General features: G+C 41.9%; 1 protein-coding gene and 1 long non-coding RNA gene across 3 annotated transcripts in view; one reads left to right on the forward strand and one right to left on the reverse strand.

The window, feature by feature from the left end:
• Positions 1–323: 323 nt before the first annotated feature.
• Positions 324–22,507, forward strand: part of LOC124050928 — a 118,937-nt gene continuing 96,753 nt past the window's right edge. For both annotated transcript variants that reach the window (XR_006841711.1, XR_006841710.1), the window contains exon 1: positions 324–466. This is a non-coding gene — a long non-coding RNA (uncharacterized LOC124050928). The remainder of the gene's footprint in view (positions 467–22,507) is intronic.
• Positions 5,056–7,532, reverse strand: tmem121ab (transmembrane protein 121Ab). The gene has a single exon (XM_046373915.1). It carries the CDS (start codon positions 7,105–7,107, stop codon positions 6,163–6,165), a length of 945 nt encoding a protein of 314 aa, XP_046229871.1. The 5' UTR covers positions 7,108–7,532; the 3' UTR covers positions 5,056–6,162.

Below are 22,507 nucleotides of genomic sequence, written 5' to 3' on the forward strand. Positions count from 1 at the left end.
TCTTTCTTATGGCCACCAGGGGGCGACTGCACTGAGTCCGATTGTATCTTTCTTGATTTATCATCTAAGTAAAAATTATCCTAATGACTTCATGGCCTCAGTCGCTAGTTTATAGCCCTATTCAATGTAGCATGGTGTTCTTTTTCTAAACTATGGCGCCAGTTAGGGTAAAATAGACGATAAAGTGATGTGTGCTTTTGGGCGTGGCTACCGTATGATTGACAAGCCGCCACTACGCGAGGCTTCAAAACAGGTGGCTACTTTCTACTTGGTCTGAACCTTACTCTTCTTCCTTGTTTTGACCTTCATTATTTACTTTTGGCCAGCAGAACAATCTGTAAATGCAACTGTTACATAATACCTCCACGTAAAGTTGGTACAGCCGTCGTGGTAGCAAACAGCTACCTGTTTACACCTGGAGCAGCCATGGTGCAACATCATCATGTTTCCGGCTTCCCTCTCAAACGTAAGTGCAATATTCACTCCTCTTTCGGCTCTGTTATTGTTTCCACTAACTCCAGAGGGAAATATCTGGCTCTTTGGCTGCTAATACTCCACTCTATTCGCCATGATGTTTGGTCGTGGACTGATAACAGTTTAGTGGATTTATAACCGCCTTTGGATGAATTAGAGGAATTACATCTCAGGTGTGCGTTATAGGAACAGTTAACAGAGGGGGGAAACTAGTTGTCATCTTGTTTTTTATTCTTTACAGAAATGTGAAACAACTCGAGGTTTTTGTGAGAAATTACCTGCTTTAACTACTTTTTAACGAGCAAGGCCCTACACACAGATGTTTTCAGTTAGTTTTCTGATTGTACCTCTTCTACAAAGTGTGCTGGGAATAACATGGTGTCCCCAAACTTGGTGGATTAGTTGGTGAGGAACACATTATCCAATATGTTTGCTCTTACAGAATAAATATTTAAAAATTAGGTTCGCAAATTTTGTGAGATTGAAAAACTCTAAGTTTGTTTGAGTGTTAACTATTTTGAAATGAGATTAATATTTTTACACGAAAAAAATGTGAATAACATTAGACTCTAAAGATAAAAGCCCAGAAATCCACAAAAAGAGACTCCACTTAATGCCACATGTCCAACATTTGCCTGAGAGTGATCACAAAAATAACAGGACTCCAGCTACACTATATAGACAAATGTATCCAGACACATCTCTTTACAATGCTATGCTTCCAACTTTGTGGTAAAAGTTTGGGGAAGGCCCCTTGGGAAGGCAAAGAACCCTGACCTCTGCCCCATTGAACACCTTTGGGATGACCTGGAACAGAAATTGTGAGCCAGGCCTTTTGGTCCAACATCAGTGTCTGCAAAGCTGGCTTTGTATTTAGAAAGTGATATCATTAAAGTCCCTGTTGGGGTAATGGTCAAGTCTCCCAATACTTTTGTCTATATAGTGTATCTCATCAACTCCACAGCATTATTATAGTTCCTGTTTGATGTGGGGTCCTCTTGATTTATTTTTTCCTGAGGTGTTTCAGGTGTTTTAAAGACTTTGAAAACCCATCATCGAGTAATACATGGAGAGTGAATATGAATGTGCAAATACATGCAGAAATGTCACCATATTTTGTCTCCTTACCTTTTAGCATCTTTTGTCAGAGCTGAAAGTCATTGTTTGTTGACCGAGCGTCGAGTGGACAGTGAATGTGTTGCAGTTTCATGATAGAAGCACACTGTCGAAAAGAGCGATTTACATATAGATTATGCTGTGCGGTGGGTGGTACAAGTGAAGGGATGTGTAGCCAACAGTGTGATTACTGCATGAGAACAGAAACTTTTAGTAACAAATGTGAAGCAGAGAAAGAGAAAAAGCAACTCGCTGGACAAACTCATACAAGTCAGCAAATCCAAAAGTGGTCAAGAGAGAGAGTCTGTAATGGTAGAAATGCTGCCTTCATCCGATTGTTTCTCATTTAATTTTGCTGAGACTAAGTGCTTCAGGAAGTCATGCATACACGGCAAATCACAGGCGAGAGAGAAAGTGCTTTTTACTGACTTATTACATATGGAGGGAGAGCACAATTACATTCCTGATTTGAAGGCACCGTGATTTATGGATGAATCCCTCGCTTAGCGGGGTCTCTGAAAGGTGATCTGTTGCACATGCAGGCAGCTACAGGTAATTTATTCTATTCCCAAGTTTGCCATTTACTTTCCCCCCTTCAACCACTTGCGCTGTGGAGATTTATACAAACAATAGTGGTAATATGCTGTAAGCCTAACAATGAGCTGCAATCCAGACCACAACAAAGATTTGGTCTCAGTTGCAGGCATATGAGCTGTAAATAATACCAAGGACTGGTTCCGTGACTCTTGTTTAAATAGGGACACATTTTGAGTTCATGCCCAACCTGGTTTCCTGTTCCCACAAGCTGAAAAAAGAATATTGCTGAGTCTACCGTTTAGACAGCATTTAATAATGTGAGCTGCAGCAGAGAGCCATCCAGGCCATCAGCTGTCACATAAGCTCCAAAATGTCACACATTTAGTCCCCTCACAATGCTGATGTTGAAAGATAGTACCGGTGTCGTTTTGGCATTTAGAGTTACAGCCTATTTACATTCAACAAATCATTTTGTGGTGCACGAGGGTGTGTAATTAGATTTGTTTTGTTTTTTTATCTTTTTGTTCACGTTACAGGGAGTCAAATGTAGATTAACTGCTGTCCCTGCTAACGAGGATGCTCTAAATATAGAGACCCGGATGTGATGATAACGTGTGCAAATTTTGAAGGGTTTTTTAAAAACCGAGTTATACTGTTTGTCCTCCTGTGGGTGGTGGGTGATTGACAGTAAACAGTGTAGTTAGGCCCAGCAGAACACACCCTGACGCCCCAGCAGCGTATTATGTAACGATGCAGCAGTGATGTCCTGGGTTTGAGTCATGATTTCAAAGATAACTCCAGTTTATCTTAATCATGTTTCTGTCGGTTATGAGGAGGCGCTCAGCAAGGTTCTGACCACATGTCAATATTTCTGCAGCAAATTCCGATTGATCGAGAAACACACGCCTCAGGGTGACCAGTTGTCGACAATACAAAAGTGTTGATAATCAGAACCACTTTAAATTGAGGTGGAACTGAAGGCGAGTGCAACTAAAACGCCAGTAATAATCAGAGTTTAATAAACTTGAGCAAAATGTGGCAGGAAGTCGGGGCAGTACGCACCACTGTGGCTTGGAAATAAAGGCAGTGCTGCACTTCAAGCGTGAAAGACCTGAAATAATTTTACTGTTCGCCACATCAGTTTGGCTTTTGTTTAGGGCTTTTGTTTGAAGCCTGAATGAGTGCCTGACTTTGACTTTTTTTTGTGCTGGTCTTTTGTTTCAGAGATGTCACCACATTATGAGATCTCAGCAGTGCAGTGTTATTGGTACAAAACCGTTCTGCCTGTTAATGCTGTCTCTGTTTTCCTCCCTTGATGCTTTCACTCTCAACTGTGAATATCAGTAACATATACCAATACATAAACCATGCCGTACAAAATTACGAGCATTTTGAAGAATTTAGCGGTAGGAAATAGCAGCAAAAGTAACTCAGATCAAAAGCTGCAAATATTTTTTCTATTTCATGAGTCTGTAATTAGGCCACATGGTGGAGAGTTACTGTAAGACAGGAGCTGTACTGAAAACAGACAGCCAGAATGAACAGGATGTACCCATAGAGATGCGCCTCAGAAATATTTAATATTCCTCCGGCAAGAACAATCGATATGTTTCTACAGAAGAGATGCCAAGAGCAGGGTGTGTACAGACACTGAGCCCCCAACTGATCCCGATCACCCACGTAAACGATCGGCTGTGTGATGAGCTTGAAGCCACGATATGGTGGGCGTGGGTAATCAAATCAGCACTTCACTCTGTACATTTTCTGTACACTTTCTTCCTGAACAAAGTTTTCCTCTCTGTGTTCTTTGCATATTTTGCAAAAAATAATAAAAAAAAGCTTCCTAGTTTGTAAGTAAACAAATACACTGTAACTTGGATCTTGTAGCAATTTGCCAACCAAGCACAAATTTACCTGAATATAAATAAAAAAATCTGATTAAGCTGTTGCAACAGCTGTCTTTGCTATGCTAAGGATATTTGGCTGAACTTTGAGCAAACGTACTTACATCTTTCCTTTTTCCTGTAGTTCTGCTCCTGCAAATGAGGTCAACTTAATTCAATAATGGCTTCAATGCCATAGATAAAATGCCGTCATATGTACTTTTTGTAAATTATGACAGGACTGAAGCTTGGTCTGGTGTTTGCGGTCCAGTTTGTCTGATTCAAATAGAAAACAGCATTAATATGTTATAATACTTTAAAAAAATGTCCCACATTCTGCTTATTTAAAGCAAAAAGAAACATCACTCATTCGGTAATCATCCAGTCCGTTTGTCACTCTGCAGCTGACAGTTATCGTTAATGGAGTGGAGGCCGTTCAGGGTCTGAGAGCGTGTCTCTGCGAGCTGAGATCAGCAGTTAACCTTCGATAACCTGTGGACAGTAAAGTGCCTTTCCTCACGTGGCTGACCTCCCCCCCCCGACGACACTTAGGTCGGTTAATAAAATTGTGAATGGAAGGGCAATTCATCAGCTGTAAAAGTTTGATACCAGGTCAGTGCAGACAATATTAGTGTTCATTTGCAGTGGGACGGCGATAAAGAGAGCTGAGAGGAAAAAGAGAGAAACAATTTGAGGAAGGGCTTCATACATTTTCATCACATGTTTAAAGATAAATTCATTGCTTGCTTTCCCCAAATGTGGTAGCCTGAGGGGTAGAAAATTAATGCCGGAGTCCAGGCGGAGGTTGCTCGGCCTAAATATTTATGGGCTCTGTGGATTCTTCCATGCAAAACATTACTGAGATGACTTAGCTGTTATGTTGCTGTTGTGCAGCTTTTTCTTTCAGGCTGAACAAGGTCACCAAATACTCCTTCATTTAGGTAAAAAATATTTATTTAATCATAGTGAACAATTTGGAAAAAGAAACCATGCTCTCATCATTATTCTTTTATTTATACTTTTATTAAAACATCATTGGCCTCCAACAAGTAAAGAATGTACATAATAATAATAATAATGATAATAATAATAGTGAACTGAATAGCAACAGAAGAAATATTTTCTGTTTGTATGTTATGGTTTTTATGTTTTATCTTTTGTCAATTCTTCAGCGATGTTGTGTTCTCTCGACTCTGATATCTGCATTCTCTGACTTCAAGGCTTGAGCTAGTTTTGGAGGAATGTACATTACAGGAAACAAAAAGGTATCTCACCCCCGTCATATTGTTTGTTTGTTTTTTTTTTCCCTCCCCCTGACATCTCTACATATTTTCTCTCATTTGCAATTCATCACACACATCAGTCACTTGTATCTGAAAACAATTTCAAATACCACCAAAACCTCCTGTAGTGAACACATATTCTTGCAGGCATACACTCTATAGACTAGGGTTCGTGCTCATAGACACACACACACTGACAGAGTAAAACACGCGCTTGGATGCCTGCAGTGGGTGGTGTAGTGCTGAGCTCCGGTGCTGACGGAGGCAGCAGCTTTCACAGAGCTCCTTTCTCAGCAGAACCAAACACAGAAGGAAAAGCATTCGTGTCCCACCAGCCTCTCTCTTTCACAGCACAGTTAGCCCCCCATGACTGACCCATGTCACCCTGTGCTCCTCCTCTCTGCCAGTGCTTCACACCGAGTGGTTTGTCCTTTGGTGTTGGAATGCAAAGGAAATGCCACACTGTCGAAAAAGTGACCTTTAAAAAATACAAGATACTCACCAAGTTGGGGGGGGGCGGGGACTGTCCACTTTACACAACATAATGTCACCAGGCTGTGCAGTGTGGAGATTGTCTCTTAATAAAAGTTTCAACTTTTAAAACAATTAAAAACACAATAGCACGATAAAAACCTTGATTGCTAAAGTGTGCACGCTGCACTCAGAGTCAAGTGTAGGTTTACAGTATTTTCTGACGGGCAGGTGATGCTGAAAATCTCTTTTATGGTTTCACAGCAGTTCATGTGGGCTTGACAAGAGCAGAATATCAGCCTGTCATGCAGCTGATTTCTCTATCTACCTCCACTCCTGGAGCTTTCATAAAAAGCAGTCAGTTTGTTATGGTCCTGTGCTCAGTCCAGCGCTGGCGGTCATGTGTCAATGACGTCCTGTGCCGGTGAAGGTTCGTGCGGCAAACTGGTGGCGTTGGGCAGCGGCTGCGTGTGACTGACGGAGTTCTGCTGCAGCTCTAGTGCCATGGCGTTCTGCGGGTGGGGGAACTCCTTCACCTGTCTGCGGTACTCCAGAAAAGTGGATGCCTTGGTGGCGATGGCCACCACGTTCTTGCCGACAAAGATCGTGGAAACGCGGCTGTCCTGAAACAGCACCATGTTGACTCCTCGTATGAGGATGGTGACCACGTTTATGGTAACGAGGCTCAGAACTGGGTACAGCATCATCTTCTGGGGTGACATGTGCTCCCCCTGCATGCTGATTTCACTGAGCGATACACAGGGCAGGATGAGCAGCAGGATGTAGCAGTAGAAGAACATCAGACCCTCTGCCCAGATGGGCAGGCCTGTCCGCTGGGGCTCCCAAAGGTTAGCTTGGATATCCAGCAGGTCCAGCAGGTCCAGAGCCACCCAGAATAGCCGACTCCTCATGTCCTCCTTCTTCCGGAAAGTTCTCACATATTCCATACTATCCAGAGCCACTAGAACCAAGTACAGGCCTGGCACGCATACAGATAATAATAATGTCAAAGCCTTCCGGGCCACCGTCTCCAAGCTCTTCCTGTCTGCCTTGCAATTCTGGAAGACAAAGTAGAGCTTGATCTCCAAGACAAAGATGTACAGAAACCAGAGGATCATGGCGTATCCTCGCCTGGCTGTGCGCACCTCGGCGCCGACCCACACTGCCACATACCGCAGCACTATGAGGAAGCACACATCCCCTACCAGCACTATAATACACACACCGATCTTTCTGGGACCCTGGTTCTGCTCCACCAGGTAGGCGTCCATGAAGGCCATGCTGGTCATAATGACGATGGTGGTCAGGCACACGTGGCGTTTGTCTGGGGGTGGCAACACCATGGCGAGGGCACCTGCTGGCTCTCACTCTCTGTCCCCAGCCTTCAAAAGAAAAATTGTCCAGAATGTCAATGCAGCACTCTGTCCTCTCCAAACCTGGAGAAAAGAACGATGTTTAAGGTGCTGTGACAGCTCTGGTGTGCACAGGAAAGAATGTCTAGCTAGTGTGTCTAATTTTAAAATAACACTATATATCACTGCACTAATAGTCCAGAGAGGAAGACTGTTATTGCAGTGTAGAAGCAGAGTAGCGTGTGGAGTCAGCGGAGATGTGCTGCCTGCTGATTGCTCTCGGACCATGTGAAAACAGGAACATCACCTCGTTACTCAGCGCACTTCCATTGATCCGCCTCTGCCTGTGAGCAGCAGCTACACCAAGGGCTCTCCAGCTGACACACCATGACTGATAGTAATCTGCACACAGTCAAATGTGGAATACTCAGAGGGCTGGCTTGATCTAATGGACATGTGATGGGAATTCGGGACACGGTGCTTCAGCGTAGGAATGTTTATGGAAGTGTTTATTTCTGTATGAGACAGTGTAGGAACCAGGGGACGTCTGTGTGTCCGTGCTGCAGCTCAGCATGTGTGAGGAAATTCTCTTTGGATACTCCTGTAGATGATGGTGCAGTGTGTGTGGCTCCTTACAATCCTGCGGTGTGTGTGAAGGCAAATGGAGGAGAGAGAGGAGAGGAGTCTGCAGTGGCCAGAGGCCCCCAGCCGCCATAAATCACGGAAGACAGCAGGTCAGCGGCCCATGAGCCCTTGCGTCCGACGCCGGCTTCCCTGGGGGGAGGCTCTTACACCGGGCTGAAGATCCATCCTTCCCTTCCTCCTCCTCCTCCTCTCGCCACGTGTCAACCGGACCACAACCTGGAAGAGGGAGAAATAAAAAATGGAGAAGAGGGGGAGGGCAGAGGAGAGGCAGAAAGAAACCTGTCAGCACTACTGGGCCATATAACAGTTTTCATTGCCAAAGGCCCTCCATATAGGAGGAGCCAACTAATATGTCAGCTTGGCTCAAATCTTGCCTGTTTCACTATTGATAGGGCAGAACATATTGCACATGTTACAGTGAGACTGCTTCGGGATGTCATTACCTCTCTATTGTCTGTACCTCTCAGACAGCTGAATGCATGGCTCAATATGGCCCAGTGGTAATGTTATTATATCCTGCCTATGTGAGGCCGTAACACCCAGTCGTTTCATTTTGGTAGTCAAATTAATAGAGGATTTATTACAAAAAAAATTGTAGACACTAGTTTTATAGTCTCATATAGCAGCTAAATGTTCAGCACTTGTTTTGCTTTTTTTTCTGTATTATTGGCATAACGTTTTTTGATAGGGTTGAATGTGGGAGGAAAGAAAAAAACAATGACAATGACTTCATATCCTGCACATTTTGAACCAGTTTAGTTTTTTAAATCGGAAACAAGGAAATTATGATTGAGCTATGTATGTTTTTAGGACTGTTAGGCTGTGTTTCTCAAGGAGAGTCAAAAACTCATTGCACAGACAATACAGCCATATGTTCATGCTTTTTTAAATAATGTGTCTAATTCATGCCTGCTTGGTATGAAAAGTGTCAAACCGTATGTTGATAATGATGACAATCCTTGCGTTTTACATTAGCTTCAGTTCAGGCCCCATGTACAGTCTCCAATTACAGTCTATTTTTGTTGAATGATGTTTCAAGGTGTTTCTGTTTTGACCTGTTTAGTATGCCAGCTGATGTGTGTGTTGAGGCATGTGATGGGTTTGCTTGGAGGGGGAGGGGGCTATACAGATGCAGAGTGCATAACTGGCCAGCAGGAGCCCACCTTTCGCACTGGCCTTATCCATAAATAACACAGCATGTCTAAATATTAGCATATAGAGGAAACAAGGCTTGGCAAAAGAAAGTGAATTGTGTTACGTCTCCCTCAACGGGAGTTTGGTGCACTTCTGCAGAAACTAGAATTTATCTGCCGCTCTGTCCTGTTCTGTTCGTTTCTGTCCGCTCTTCCTGCCACTGGATCCTTCAAGCAGAACACAAATACATCACATTAGTGTTTCTGTCAGCTGAGGTACGTTTCAAATCCAGATAGGACTGTATCTTTCAGAGAAAGCGCTGGCCGCGTACCAACAACCAGACGTGTTCAGCTGAAGCAAGTGGCCGTGAAACTTCTGTGTCTGCCTCCCCAAAATCTCCCACCACTCACAAAAAAATGCAGGGAGGGGAATTTTAGTTCACATGCATATTTAGTTTAACTTTAGTCTAAAAAAAGCCTGACAAGTTTGAAAGCCTTCACTGTGTATGAACATTAAATATCAAGCTGAAAGAAGCACTCCAGTTAGTTGGTATTGGACACTAGAAGAGACAGATTTAAAGAGAGTAAAAATCAAAGCAACAAGGGGCGCTCCAGCTTAGCAGTTAAGACACAGACCATGAAATGCAACATCCCCAGTTTGAATCCAGCCGGAGGGCCTTTGAAGCATGTCCGTCCTCTCCTCTCCCTCCCTCTCTCATTTCCTGCCATCTCTCTCTCTCTCTGTCTAATAAAGGCATGAAGTGATGACAACATTGGGGTTATTTTGATGACAATTTAATTTGATTTTATTGTGTAAAGTCTGTGAAGTGCCTCTGAAGAGCATAGGATGCCCCTTTCTGACAAACAACGCTTTTATAAACTTGCACTAAGAGCTTTATCATTGGGAGAAAAAAAATAATTTATTAATGGTTTACAGATGCATAATATGTCAGCTGGGATGGGCTCCAGCCCCCATGACCCTCTAAGCATGAGATAATGATTGCAGAGCAGTTATAGGCCATTAACAACAACCAATTTTGTGTTGTCAGGTTGTGAAAAACTGTATCAGATGGTATTTATCTTTTCTGTGTACACATTTCCTTTATTCATGTATATTTTGACACTTTATAAGAAATCATCAAGTCTGCAAAAATTGTTGTTACATTGTTAACAACGTCGTTAAATTGTTAAATGTTTAAGGAAATGTGCTAATTCACTTTTTTGCAACACATTAGATAAGGAGATCAATCGAGATAAAGATCTTTATGCTAAGCTAAGCTAAGGGGGGAAAAGCAGACAACAAAATCTTAGTTGCAATGATCTTGCCCATGACTGATAATTTTAGGAAAACAATTACCAACCATTTTGTGACATTGATTAGATTCATTTTAAAAAGCTTGTCTGGAAATGTATGACAAATTATTAATGAATTTCCCTCGGGATCAATAAAGTATCTATCTATCTAAATTGTTCCACTGTGCTATTTGCTTTACTTTTCTAAATCAAAGACTTCCATTTCACTCCCACTTTGACTAACAGAGCTCTTGATATGAAAGATTTAAACGTGATAAAAAAACATGAGTTTGTTTTCAGTTGTGTGAAATCACCAAAGCAAAATGGGCTTTTGAGCTTTTTGAAAGAGATCCAGAGATTGGAGAGGTTATTTTTCATCAGAAAATGCCACCCTTGAAGAACATGAACTGTACGTACACCCCTAAAGGATATACCAAAAAAAAAACCCAAAACAAAACCCAACAACAAAAAACTCAGAGCTTCAGTAGCGCCTTGCAAACATTTCAACAGATGCATTGTGGCCTGTCATTGTTACATATCTGTGTATGTGTTGTTGATGGAAAAAACACAAAAGTGACATCTCCTAACATCTCAAATCAAAGGCTGTCAGCAGAAACCCAGTTTTTAGAAGAGCAAGGCATCAGAGTGAGCCTCATTTGTAATCCAAGCATGAATTTGAATGTTTAAAACCCATTATGTAGAACAGGGCCTAAGTAAGAGATTAAATTCATAAGATGGTGATTAATTGACTGATTAGCAGAATGCTGTGGATCATTAACATGCTATAAGGAAGGCTGCTCCCACATATACAGTACATCACATCATCATTTAAATGCCATTAATTATAAAAAAAAAAAAAAAAAAAAAAAGACTTTTGAGATTCTTTCCCTAATGAACGGATTACAGCTGGAGTGATAATATGAGAGTGCTGAATTGAATGGTTTGAACCTCCCAGGAATCACGACTTCGGCTGTGAAGCGTGGATCTCGAGATGCTGTTGGCGTGCGGAACATGAAGCCGATGAACTTAAACGGATGATTATTCTGTCATGTAGAAAGAGCCTCTGTGTGAAATGGTGACAGGAGTGCACTCCTCTGTTTGCATGTTCTGTTCAGCCTCTGTAATGTTTAACTGAAGGCTGAAGATTAGCCCTGGGTGTCCACTCAGAAAAAGAAACAGAGAAATGTTCTTTCATACGAGATTTGGCGACTCGATGACGATTATCATGTCGCATCTCTGCTTGACTTTATTGCGAGGCCTCTGTGTACTGCACAGTGTGTATGTGTGTTTCAGCTTTGCTTATACGCTACAATTACAGCGTATTAATTATAGTGTACTAGGCTATAAATAGGCAACATGGAGGGCTGTGAACTGGCAGTACATTTCTTCGCAGACGGAGGCTATTATTGTGTCTGTGGTCCAGGCCATTATCTCTCTAAACAGCCAAAGCTTCCTTGTCAGACAGTTATATTAACAGTTAGCCTCGCTGACTGGCCGCGGGCATTCACATGGATCACAACAAGGACAAAGGTTGGGGCAGCCAGTGGCATTACTGCTGTTTTTTTTTTTTTGTTTGTTTGTTTGTTTTGCCAGTTGTTATGGTGAGAAGGTCTGTTTGGGCCAAAGAACAAGACAGTCAGTACAACTGGAAGAGCAGTGTATTTGGCACAAGATTTTTTTCACTCTCTACCATGTGGACTGATTCCAGGTATTGTTATTGACTATGCTTGAAAAGTTTCCTTTCAAGCGCTGACTTAACTTAATTACATGTGTTCTTGCTACTGATGTTTGTCTTTTTTGGCACAGTTTCAGAGATAGTGAAGTCTTCCAAGCTTCAAGAAGCTTTTCTCTGACATGTTCTGACACATCATACACCTTGTGAGGGCAGTGCGCTAGCATTTGTTTACAGCAGCAATCATCATTTCATCCTGCATCTGTGGATAGTATGCTCTGTTACCTGTAGGCTTCAAAGAAGACTGAGATGTTTATGCTTTTGGCAAGCCACATTGATATGCATTAAACGTATCGTATTATATCCCCAACTGTGCTTTCATTCCATGCTTTTGCTCTCTTTTCTCCTGCCTCGACACCCCAAGGATGATCAAATGTTTACGTCAATGTCTGCACCGCTGTAGTGGGACGGCATAGGTCTCCAGAGCAGCCCGTTTTGTCCGGTGTTTATGTCAGGTTGTCTTCATTAGGCCCAGAATGAGACCCATATGTCGTCTTGGCTGCCAGCCATCTCCATCATCTCAGCAGGTGTTCTGCGTCGTCCTTTGTGTTACAGTCGGTGCTCGGGTAGTTTTGGGAGAGGTGGCAGATTGCTTTGAATTTGCCAAGTACACAGAGAGTACTGAGCACAACTGAATGCTTGTATAGAAGCCCAACACATACACACATATGTAATGCACAAGTATGCTTGCATACACCCATGCACTCATGTGGGAAAACTTGTTCTTTCCTTGCCTGAAAGGTTGCTGACAGGATGGTGTCCTGCAGGTCAATTTTCCTCAGGATCAATCTTGAATTTCCCTCTGGATCAATAAAGTATCTATCTATCTATGTCTTTATCCCACCTTTTGCTGCCTGATAATGTACTGTAACCACACAACTGATCACATAAATCCTGCACTCATTATAATATATTGCGGTATTATATCCCCAAATCCTTGAATGCACGTTAAGAAGTGTCTCCAATAACCAGCCTGGCTGTATTCAAAGGTGTCAGGTTGATTCCCCCTCATTGCTCTGATGAATGTGTGTGACATCTCTTAGGTGTTGTGCACATTTCTCTAACGTATTAAAAGCACTAGACTCAGCTGCTCTCATAGGGCTTAGCCTTGTCTGCAAAGCATTATTCAGTCTATATCTACTGTATCTAATGGATCACTGAGGTGCTGTGTAGAAATTCTAAACATGTCTCCTTTGCATTGTTGTAATCATAATTTTGGGCTGGTTTGTTGCTTTCCACCTATTTTGTGTAATTCAAAGGCACACACCTCATTTAGTGAAAACACAATACATGTGGTTTGTATGTTTCTGCTGCTCTTAGATTCCCATTCTCTTGTTTTCTTGTTATCCCCGCATAATATGCTTGTAATTGCTTATGAGGTTGTACTGGTTTAGAATACTGAGGAGGATGTGAAACTAAGAAGAAGGCTGCGTTTTGTAGCGGTGGCTAAGCTCATTTTATCACCCATTATGGCTGATTAAGGCTGATCCTCACTCTACTTTGCCACGTCACATTGTGTGTGTGTGATAAGCATTGAAGGTTCATTTCAGCACACAGCTGTAACTAACCCAATCTGTATTCGGTCTGCCTGTGCTTTTAAATAGCCGTGGGTGTTGATCAAACACTGCTGAAATCAAACAAGCTGCACATGACAAAGGATAGACTGATGCGATGCAGGGAAGGCTCCCATAATAGGCATTGTATAGGGTTAGATGTTGAAAGCAGCTCAAAAGTGCTTTCCTCCAACTTGGCCCTCAGCAGCAGAGACGGGGGCCTTTTCACAATGACAGACGTGTCTTTTTCTCCCCTGCCAACTCTCAAACGGCCATAATGTGCGCAGCGTCAATCAAAGCCTATTCTTTATTCACAAAGCTGGGGAGAGGATCAAAGGCACCGTGCCACAGTGACTCACCATCAAAGTGAAGAGCAGCCCTCTGACATCCCACCCGGCAGTTAGTCACTGACACAGGGGGCGAGCATGACTAGATGCCCGACATATCCACATGAGAAAAGATACTCTTGAACACTGTCCAAAAATTGTTGTTTAAGTGGCTACAGCTGGGGAAAGGTTTAACCTTTTGTTTAATGACTGTGTAATGTCTGAGGCTGATACCAAAAGTATGAAGTCAATGCACTGAGTTCCTGATGGCAGCAAGAGTCGCTGCTCCACGAGCTTCCAAAACTGTCATTGAGGGTTTCCTTCAACTGCCTCTGAAAATTTGGACGTTTACCATCAATATTCTAGTCTCTACCACTGCTTGAACCATGATCTATTGTTAACATTCATAAAGTTATAGTCCTCTTTTAGTTTTGAGTGAGTTCCACCCACACTCTTTCCCCTCTCATCCCTTTTTAGCTGTAACATTCGCTCTCTGTTTGTCCTGCCACTCACACGGCCTCAGGCTGTCAAATGGGTGGCATTCATCAAGGGGATCTGATGCGATTTTATTGTCACCAGCGCCATTTTCAATTCTACTTATCAGCCAGATTCGTTGTCGATTCCCAGATCGATTCCTGATCAATTTTCTCTGTGGTATAAAGTAGGCCTACGCAGGTTTTCAGCAGGAACCTGAGAGGTAGCTATGGCAATAGTCTGTCTGTCATCATCTAAAATGGACAAAATGAGGGAATACGCATAGCTTTCATTTACATTTTGGTTTTCTTAGTCGAAGAAAAAAATCTGTCGCTGTTGTCACTTTCTTCATCACATGAAGCCTCTCCATCACGACTCCTTCTTAGTGTCTCCCACAGTGCAGACAGATGAGTTTGACGTCATTGTTTTGCAATGGGGCACCATTATAAAAATACGTCGGCACAGATCCTATTTGGCTGACCGACTGGGCAGTTTGGGACTGGTTCTTCTTTAACTCATGACAGTCTTTTGAGAAGTGGTGTTCATTAAAAGCTGCTGAAAACACCAGTAATAATTACGTGACATAATCCTGAGCATGGTTATGCTGCAGCCTTAGATGCTTGTTATTTTGCATCCTGTTTTCACATCACATCTCTATAGCCCAGGGTTTTCTTCCCTGTGACTATGAATACACGAAATGGCAGTATTAGATTGTTGTGATTGCATACAGTTGCCTTTTAACAAATCCAGCCAGCACCAAGCAACATAACCTTAATTTCAAATTTGTTCCTGCCCTCCCTAGGATTGCAAAGCCAATAGTCACTCCCCATTGACCTATTTTTTTTTGTTTGTTTTTGTTTTTTTGTTTTCAACTTCTTACAGAAATATCTGGTCCTTTAGCAGCGTGATGCCCCACTGTGTTCACCAGCTAGTCTCTAATTGCGCCTGTCTGCTGTTTGATTCTGGACAAGTAACATACTGTGGGTTTATTAGAGCTTCTTTTTTTTTTTTTGTTAAAAAACGGATGCCTGCTGAGGCTGGAAAATGAGGCTGAGGTGAGTGGTGAGAGTGAGGGGGAAAAAAACAGTAAAGTTGCAGGCTGTAAAAGCAAAATGCAGAGCCAGAAGACACTAAAACACAAGCTACAGAGCTGAGGAGAACTGCAGAGTTTTGAGTTACATGCTGCCATTGTTCATATAAAAATATTAATTAGCACAGCATTAAAGGAAAAAAAACAACAACATTATTTTCTGCCAATAATACATGACTTTTGAGATATGGAAAATAAACCCGGAGAGAAACGGGGAAACACTACCACAAATGTCTGTGTAAACCTGATCCTACACCAGGAAACACCAGTCAGTTTAACAATTAGTGCTGGTCATACCTACGATCTCAAACATCTCAGTTGACCTAAAAATTATGCTTCAATACCCAAATGTGCTTTACCCTCTAAAGCTGCTGTCAGCTCTGATCAACAAAACATAACCTCACCCGTCGAAATATCCCCTTATTTTCTCTCACTTTTATCCAGCCAGTGAAGGAGGCCTGCATATAAATCCCAACTCCTTTGTCCCTGACTTTACTGTCTTGTGTCTGAAACTTGGAGTCCTGAATAATTAAGTCCAGGTTCCTTCTGCTGGAAGGAACCACCCCACCCCCTCCAACACACTGATAACGTGATTGTCCCATGAAATGATTGTTGGACGCCCCCTTTCATATTTTTAATTGAGAGCAGCAGAAGAGCATAAAGTGGTGCAGTGATTACCATTACCCCTCATCTTAACTCACACAAGCATTTCTGGCAAACATCATGTCCACCATGAAAACACACTATTACACACTCCTCCAGCTTTTAATTCTGCCACGCACCGATGCAAGAGTTTAACAAGCATATTGATTTGCCCATGTGACACCAGCTCTCATATTCATTTCTCTAATGACAATTTGGGTGTGCGATCACCCAGGGGCAGAAGCGATTTTTATCCAGCGGTTTTACAGGGAGATCCATTTAATCTTTGTGTCAATAACCCACTCCTCCCCCTTCTCCTCTCCTAAACTTGCTCTTTCGCCATGCCTTGCGATTCGTCCCCCCTGTGTTCACTGTCGCCATTTCTAATCTGACCACCCTAAGGGAGGTGGCATCCTTAGCCCATTCCAGTCACGCTCCGTTTCTGTTTGCTTTCCGTTGCACTTGGGGGTAAAACGACTTTCCAAAGACATCAAAACCTCACAGGTCCTATTCAGTATTTATCAGTTTTATATTGCATTAATGCAGCAAATAGTGGCTGAAAAAAAGAAAGAAAGAAATAAGAATCCTCAGAGTTCACTTTGTTTTCTGTCTCAATTAAACTCCCTGCTGCTCGCACTAGTTTGCATAAAACAGATGTGCACTGGCAGGTAAAAGGGCAAGGCCAGTCACCTTCATGCATCGTCCTCAGGGAGAAAAGTAAAGTAACTGGAGAAAGAAGATGAGATGGAGCGAGAGGGAGACGGGGATTGATGCGAGAGAGCAAGGGTTGCTGTTCCACGTGATTGAATAAAAGGCAAAAGACATGTGATACAAGGAGGATTTGAAGTGCCGCTAATGAGCTGGGAGTTAAAACGGATAGCTTTGCAGAGGAAACAGATTTAAATATTACCAGCCAGGGATTTGAGAGGGAGAGTGAAGAGAGTGTGAAAACAGACAGAAAGAAGCAAAGAACGTCCCTTTCAACAAGTCATTTCATCTCACACTCAGTCTTAAAAACTTATTTTCCGTGAGGCGAGTGAAGAAAACCTATTGATGGCGTGAGAAATGCTCTCCATTTTAAGGATGATAGGTTTTTAAACCAGAGTACAAGATCATTTACCTTAAGTGGAGATGTTTGGCAGGGAACGAGGATCATTGCCAGATTCTGTTCATGTACTTTCTATTACTGTGTCTGTGAAGTGAAACCGGGTGTTTGACAAAATGTTGGCAAAACTTGGGTCTCACGGGTAAGGTGTGTGCTGAAGGCGACACCTGCTTTGTATGATAATGAGATGGATGACAACATTTCACTCAGGATCAGACAGTGGTTTGCTGGGCGACTCGAGGACCGTTGAATTTCTTGGCAAGTGCGACTGTGGAGGTATGTTTTGTGTATGACTCACATGTTTAGAAATGCAATACATCACTGACAGAGGAATTCAGTAAATTTATGTTTAGTCACTGGAACTTTACCAAAACATAAATAATTATACAACTGTGATAATGATTTCACTTCTGTTGTCAGCTGGTTGCGGCTTATACTCAACCGGTTATTTACTTCAGGCCTTATTATGGGTGTTGTTTACTTAAGTACAGGCTGTGATGGCATTTGATATGCTATTGTGAATATGCTGTATGCAGTTTGTGACGGGTAATTGATATCGATGGGATAATTTGGCTGTGTGTTTCAATTGAGAGGCCGTAGCAGTGTTGGAAACAGTCTTTGAAAAATGTAATCGATCTTTGAAAAACATGACCTTTTTGCTGGATTCCTGTCCTCACAGTGAAGGTGTAGAGTGTAGCACACTCATTAAATCTGAACAGAACCCAGGAGATCCCTATGACCAGCAAGAAAACACAACATGTAAATAACATAGCTTTGGATTAACCGGAAGACACATTCCTCCCCTTTTGGTGGTCTCTCGCTGCCTCGCTCTATCTCCATCTCCCACACCAAATTAACACTCCCCACACCCGTGTCTCAGCTGAATCCACAAAACAAACTGCAGGAACTGATACAAAAAAAAAACCTCCCATGAAATTCTCAGTAAACGGCAAGCAAACCAATCTCACAAAAGTGTCAAAGTACAGGAGGACCTATGGGACGGTAGCTGTAATGTAATTTCAACCTGAAAACCCTTACACAACTTTGATATTTAAAAAGCAATAACATTACTACAACGTGTTACTGTCCAACACATGGAAAACATGATACAGACTGTGAGTAAAGCTTAAAGCCCCTGCACACCTGCCATACACCCACACAGGTGTTTTCACCTTCCCTGTCTGCTGATTGACTGCTCCTCATGGTTTTGTTGCATTAGGAACAAACAACTTACACTTTTGTCATGTGCAGTTTATCATAATGGCTGCTCTGTCTCAAGTCAGTCCAATGTGCTATATTTTGTATCTGCTACTTTATTTAAATGTCCATATTCTAAGTGTGATGTTTATGCACCACATACTGGACTCAAAACCTCCCACAATGGAAGGAAAGAAGAAGCAGCATTCCTTTCTTGTGTATGTGTCACCTTTACAAAAAAGCTACACTTACTGCTCACAAGAGTCAGCTATTGATTGCCCATCACACAGGGAGTAGTGAATGAATAGTGAATTACTTTACATCTAAATAACATCTGCTCCTCTACAGCTAGAGGTCTAATCAGCAAAAGTCACTGTGTGAGAATAATACTGAAACTACATTTCAGCAATAAACCAACCGAACTTGTGAAACAGAAAAAACAAAATCACATATTTATTACCAGCTCACGCCGGCCTTGATACCTCAGTGTTACTCTTCCTCTCTCACCAGCAGAACTTTGTGCAACACTGACCCAAAAGCCAAAAAGCTACAAGGTGACTCTGGAATTTGGCAAACTTGCAATCTTGGCTACTAGGTTTCCTGGCAACAGTGCTGCAAGGTATTGGACCACAGTGTCAGCTACAAGATAAGAAGATGATCTGTGATGGGAGGCCTTAGAGCTACTGTATCAAGATATTCATCCATAATAGCCATTCAATGACAATTAGAGGTCAAGTGTTTCATTATGCACACTCAAAAGAAAATAATCATGTCATGCCAAAAATGGATTTATTATGGTATGTATCATTTCATGGAATCAATAAAATGGCTGACTAGCATTAATTAATATTAATGGTGCAAGCAATTTAACAGTTTGCACTGCTGTGTGCCACTAAGACACTTCTACACAATGGGCTTTGTCAAGTACATCAAGCACCAATGACATCCACTTAATGATAATAGCATATTCTGCTGTTCTTAATGCAAGCATCGTCTCATCAATTAGGAAGATTCGAGGCCACGCATCAAAGAGTGACACGAACATCAGGTTGTCTGATGTAAACAGCACTGCAGAGGCCCCTGAGCAGATGGGGCACGATAATAAACTGCTGTTACGTCATGCTCTCCGAACAATTCAACGCACTAATTTACAAACAGTCAGCGGTGAAGAAGAGTCATTAAGATGAGCAGTTAAAATGTGAGATATTAATTACATGACCGTGACAATTAAAGGGTGAAATGCAGAGAGAAATTTGTTCAAACAATGTTTATACGTTTATAAAATGTATGTTTCATGTCAGTTTATAGCATTTCGGAGTTGGCTCAGTTTATCAAGAAGTCGCATTACATCTCGAGGTTTTAGGATGACAAAGAGTGCAAAGGCATCTGTGGCTGTTCTTTGAATCAGAAGTATTGATGGGGCTTACGGTTTGTCACATGTAAACATTTGGTTATGTGCATTAAGGGGCTGAAAAACACTGCAGTACTCGACGTGTAGCTTATTACACCTTAAAGTTCATGGTATAGTAATGGACCAGTAGGTTTACCAACACCTCAGTTTTAGATTGTTAAGTGCAGGGCCCTGGTTTCCGAGAAGAAAGTATAATTATTTAGACTGTCAGTATTGCTATTTTCCTTCCAGCCAGCAGACAAACGCCTCAGCTGCACCAAAATCAAAAACTGGTCTGCTGCGGTTGATTGTTAATATGCAGGATGTTGTGCTGGTCATTTTGAAGGTCGAATCCATCTGCTCGGGTAGTGAGCAGTGCACCAAAAAGCCAGAAGTCTTACCTACATAGAGGTAGATCATTTATTTATGTATGAAAGCTCTAAGGATTATTCTGTTTTCAAAATAAAATACCTGCTGGCTTCCTAAAGATGATTGGTCAGCATGAAGAGGTCAACCATCACGACATGCTAACCAGGCAGATAACAATCCTGAGTCAGATGGTTGGATTCTTGCAGTACAGCCTGTGATGAAAATATGGTGTGAAGAACGATCCTGAAACTACCTTACGTTTCCTGTGAGATTTTAATGAATGAGTTTTATTTCATCCTGTCCAGATTGATATTAAAGGCAAATGGCAGGTTGGAATATTTATGAATCAACTATGCCATAGTATGCAATATGCTGAGTCAAATTTGCATTGTGGTTTAACAAATTTCTTGAGCGATCGATCTACATCCCTATCTTAGTTTGTTTTTTCTTTCTGATCTAACATGCTGTGGTCTACTACTGTAGAGAGGTCAGCATAGTTTAATTGTTTAGGCCTAAAAACTGTCCAAATTACATTTTGTTGCGAGGTCATTCTTTGTTGTCATCAAATATTTATTTTTGTCACCTCTAATGATGAGTTGTGAACGCTGTGTCGTGAATTCAGAAAAAAGTATTGTCCCTCAAGATCTCAGATGAAGCTTTGGGGGTCGTTGTGAGCTAAAAAAAAAAAGTCAATCTGATCAATCAGCCAACCGCTGACAGCCTTTTCAAATGAGAGCAGCCTCCATCTGTGCTACGCTGATGTATACCACACACACACATACACACCTCAGGCTAGCCTGCACCTTCAGAGGCAACAGAGTGTATAAGGGAAGAATTAAAAAACTTGCAATTTGCTGTCTTTTCTTCAGAATGTGCTCCAAATGTGATTCTGCCTTTGGGCTGTGCTGTGTTGCCTTTATTAACAGATTAAAAGCCAAAAAGTAATTGAGAATTAGCAATTCATCAGCTAAGTTATTGGTGGTTTGGTCTCGCCAAAATGGGTCTGTAATCATTCAGGCCATGGGCTCTTATTTTAGCAATCCTATTTTTCCAGCTCAGAGAGGGAGCTACTGCTACTGTAGTTCTTTTTGAGGTTTGTAATGTCCTTTGACAGATGCAGAGCCCTATTTAACTGCCTCCTACACTGACACGCAATTTAGTTTTTGCTAATTATAGGGTACAGCGGTCATAAATTATTCCCTGCTCCTTCCCTGCTCCATGCCGACACACTCGCACTAACCACACAAACAAAATTACCTATCTGCTGATTTTCACACCGAGGCTGAATGTCACATACAATGGGATGTCGCACAGTGACTCGGGGATGGGGTGAGAGAAGGAGAGACGGAGGGGAGCAGGCAGAGAAACCAGAGCAGGGAAAATCCAGCAGTTCGTCTCTCCCCTGCTGTTAAAGGCCATTCATAAATACTTAGCTTTCAGTCCGCCTCACAGTCACAGATTCTGCGAGAGACTCCAGTGCCTCCACACAGCACAAGCAATGCTTTAAATTATGAGAACACCAAAAAGTTAGGAACGTTAAATGCATCTTGACAAGAGCAGAAGAGCAGGAGCCAGAAAAGGGCAGCAGAAATGTATCCTGCTAACAGCACAACATGCTAGAGCGCCCCAATTATAATAATGACACATTCACTTTGCTGCTATATTCAGCTTGCATGTGGCAGGGAGGTACTTTTAGATTCTAGTAGTGCCACAAGTGTTGAAACTTCTATTTAACTGTCTTTTTGCTTTGTGTATGTGATACTGTGCAAATGTGTCACTATGTCATGCAGTGATAAGGTCAAGACACAGGCGGGCAAACACACAGAGGCTAAATGAGTGAGAGTGTTACATCCACAAAATACATTTTCCTTTATAGCTACTCTGAGGATTACAAAATACTTATTAAATTATATAAAAATAACACACTGTGTATATTGAACTATAATCCTGTTGCGTTATCTCAGCTGTTAATTAATTAATTCAAAATTAATGCTTAAGATTGTTAATAATACAGTGTAACTGCAGTTCCCATCAGGATTTGAGATAACTTTTTGCTGGCTGTTAACATAATAAAAATTGTTTTATGTTTGTAAAAGATCACATTTAAGTGGCCAGCACAGCAGCAGATACACCAGCCAAGAATCCCTAGAAATTATGTCCATATTGAACAGTTCTACATCTACCTCATGGTTTACATCCAGTGCCAACATTCATAGCGCAAAATTCTAGACCCTGTACATAGGCATTTTCTCCTGGCTCCTACTTACATCCACGGCTAACTATTCCAGCATCTTTCTGGAGACTGTATACTCAGCTCCAGCCAATATTCTGTGCCCATGGAGGGAGTAGATGCCCTTAATGGGGCAAGGTGATGTAGTGGAAAATGTGTCTACTAACATTTGGTTTATATTGCTTAAACAGACAGAACACTGTCAGATGAAG

Source organism: Scatophagus argus, chromosome 19, assembly GCF_020382885.2.
Source record: "Scatophagus argus isolate fScaArg1 chromosome 19, fScaArg1.pri, whole genome shotgun sequence".
Lineage (NCBI taxonomy): Eukaryota > Metazoa > Chordata > Actinopteri > Scatophagidae > Scatophagus > Scatophagus argus.

Excerpts from the sequence above, each read along its gene's own strand:
- tmem121ab (XM_046373915.1), bottom strand. The coding sequence starts at position 7,107 with ATGGTGTTGCCACCCCCAGACAAACGCCACGTGTGCCTGACCACCATC.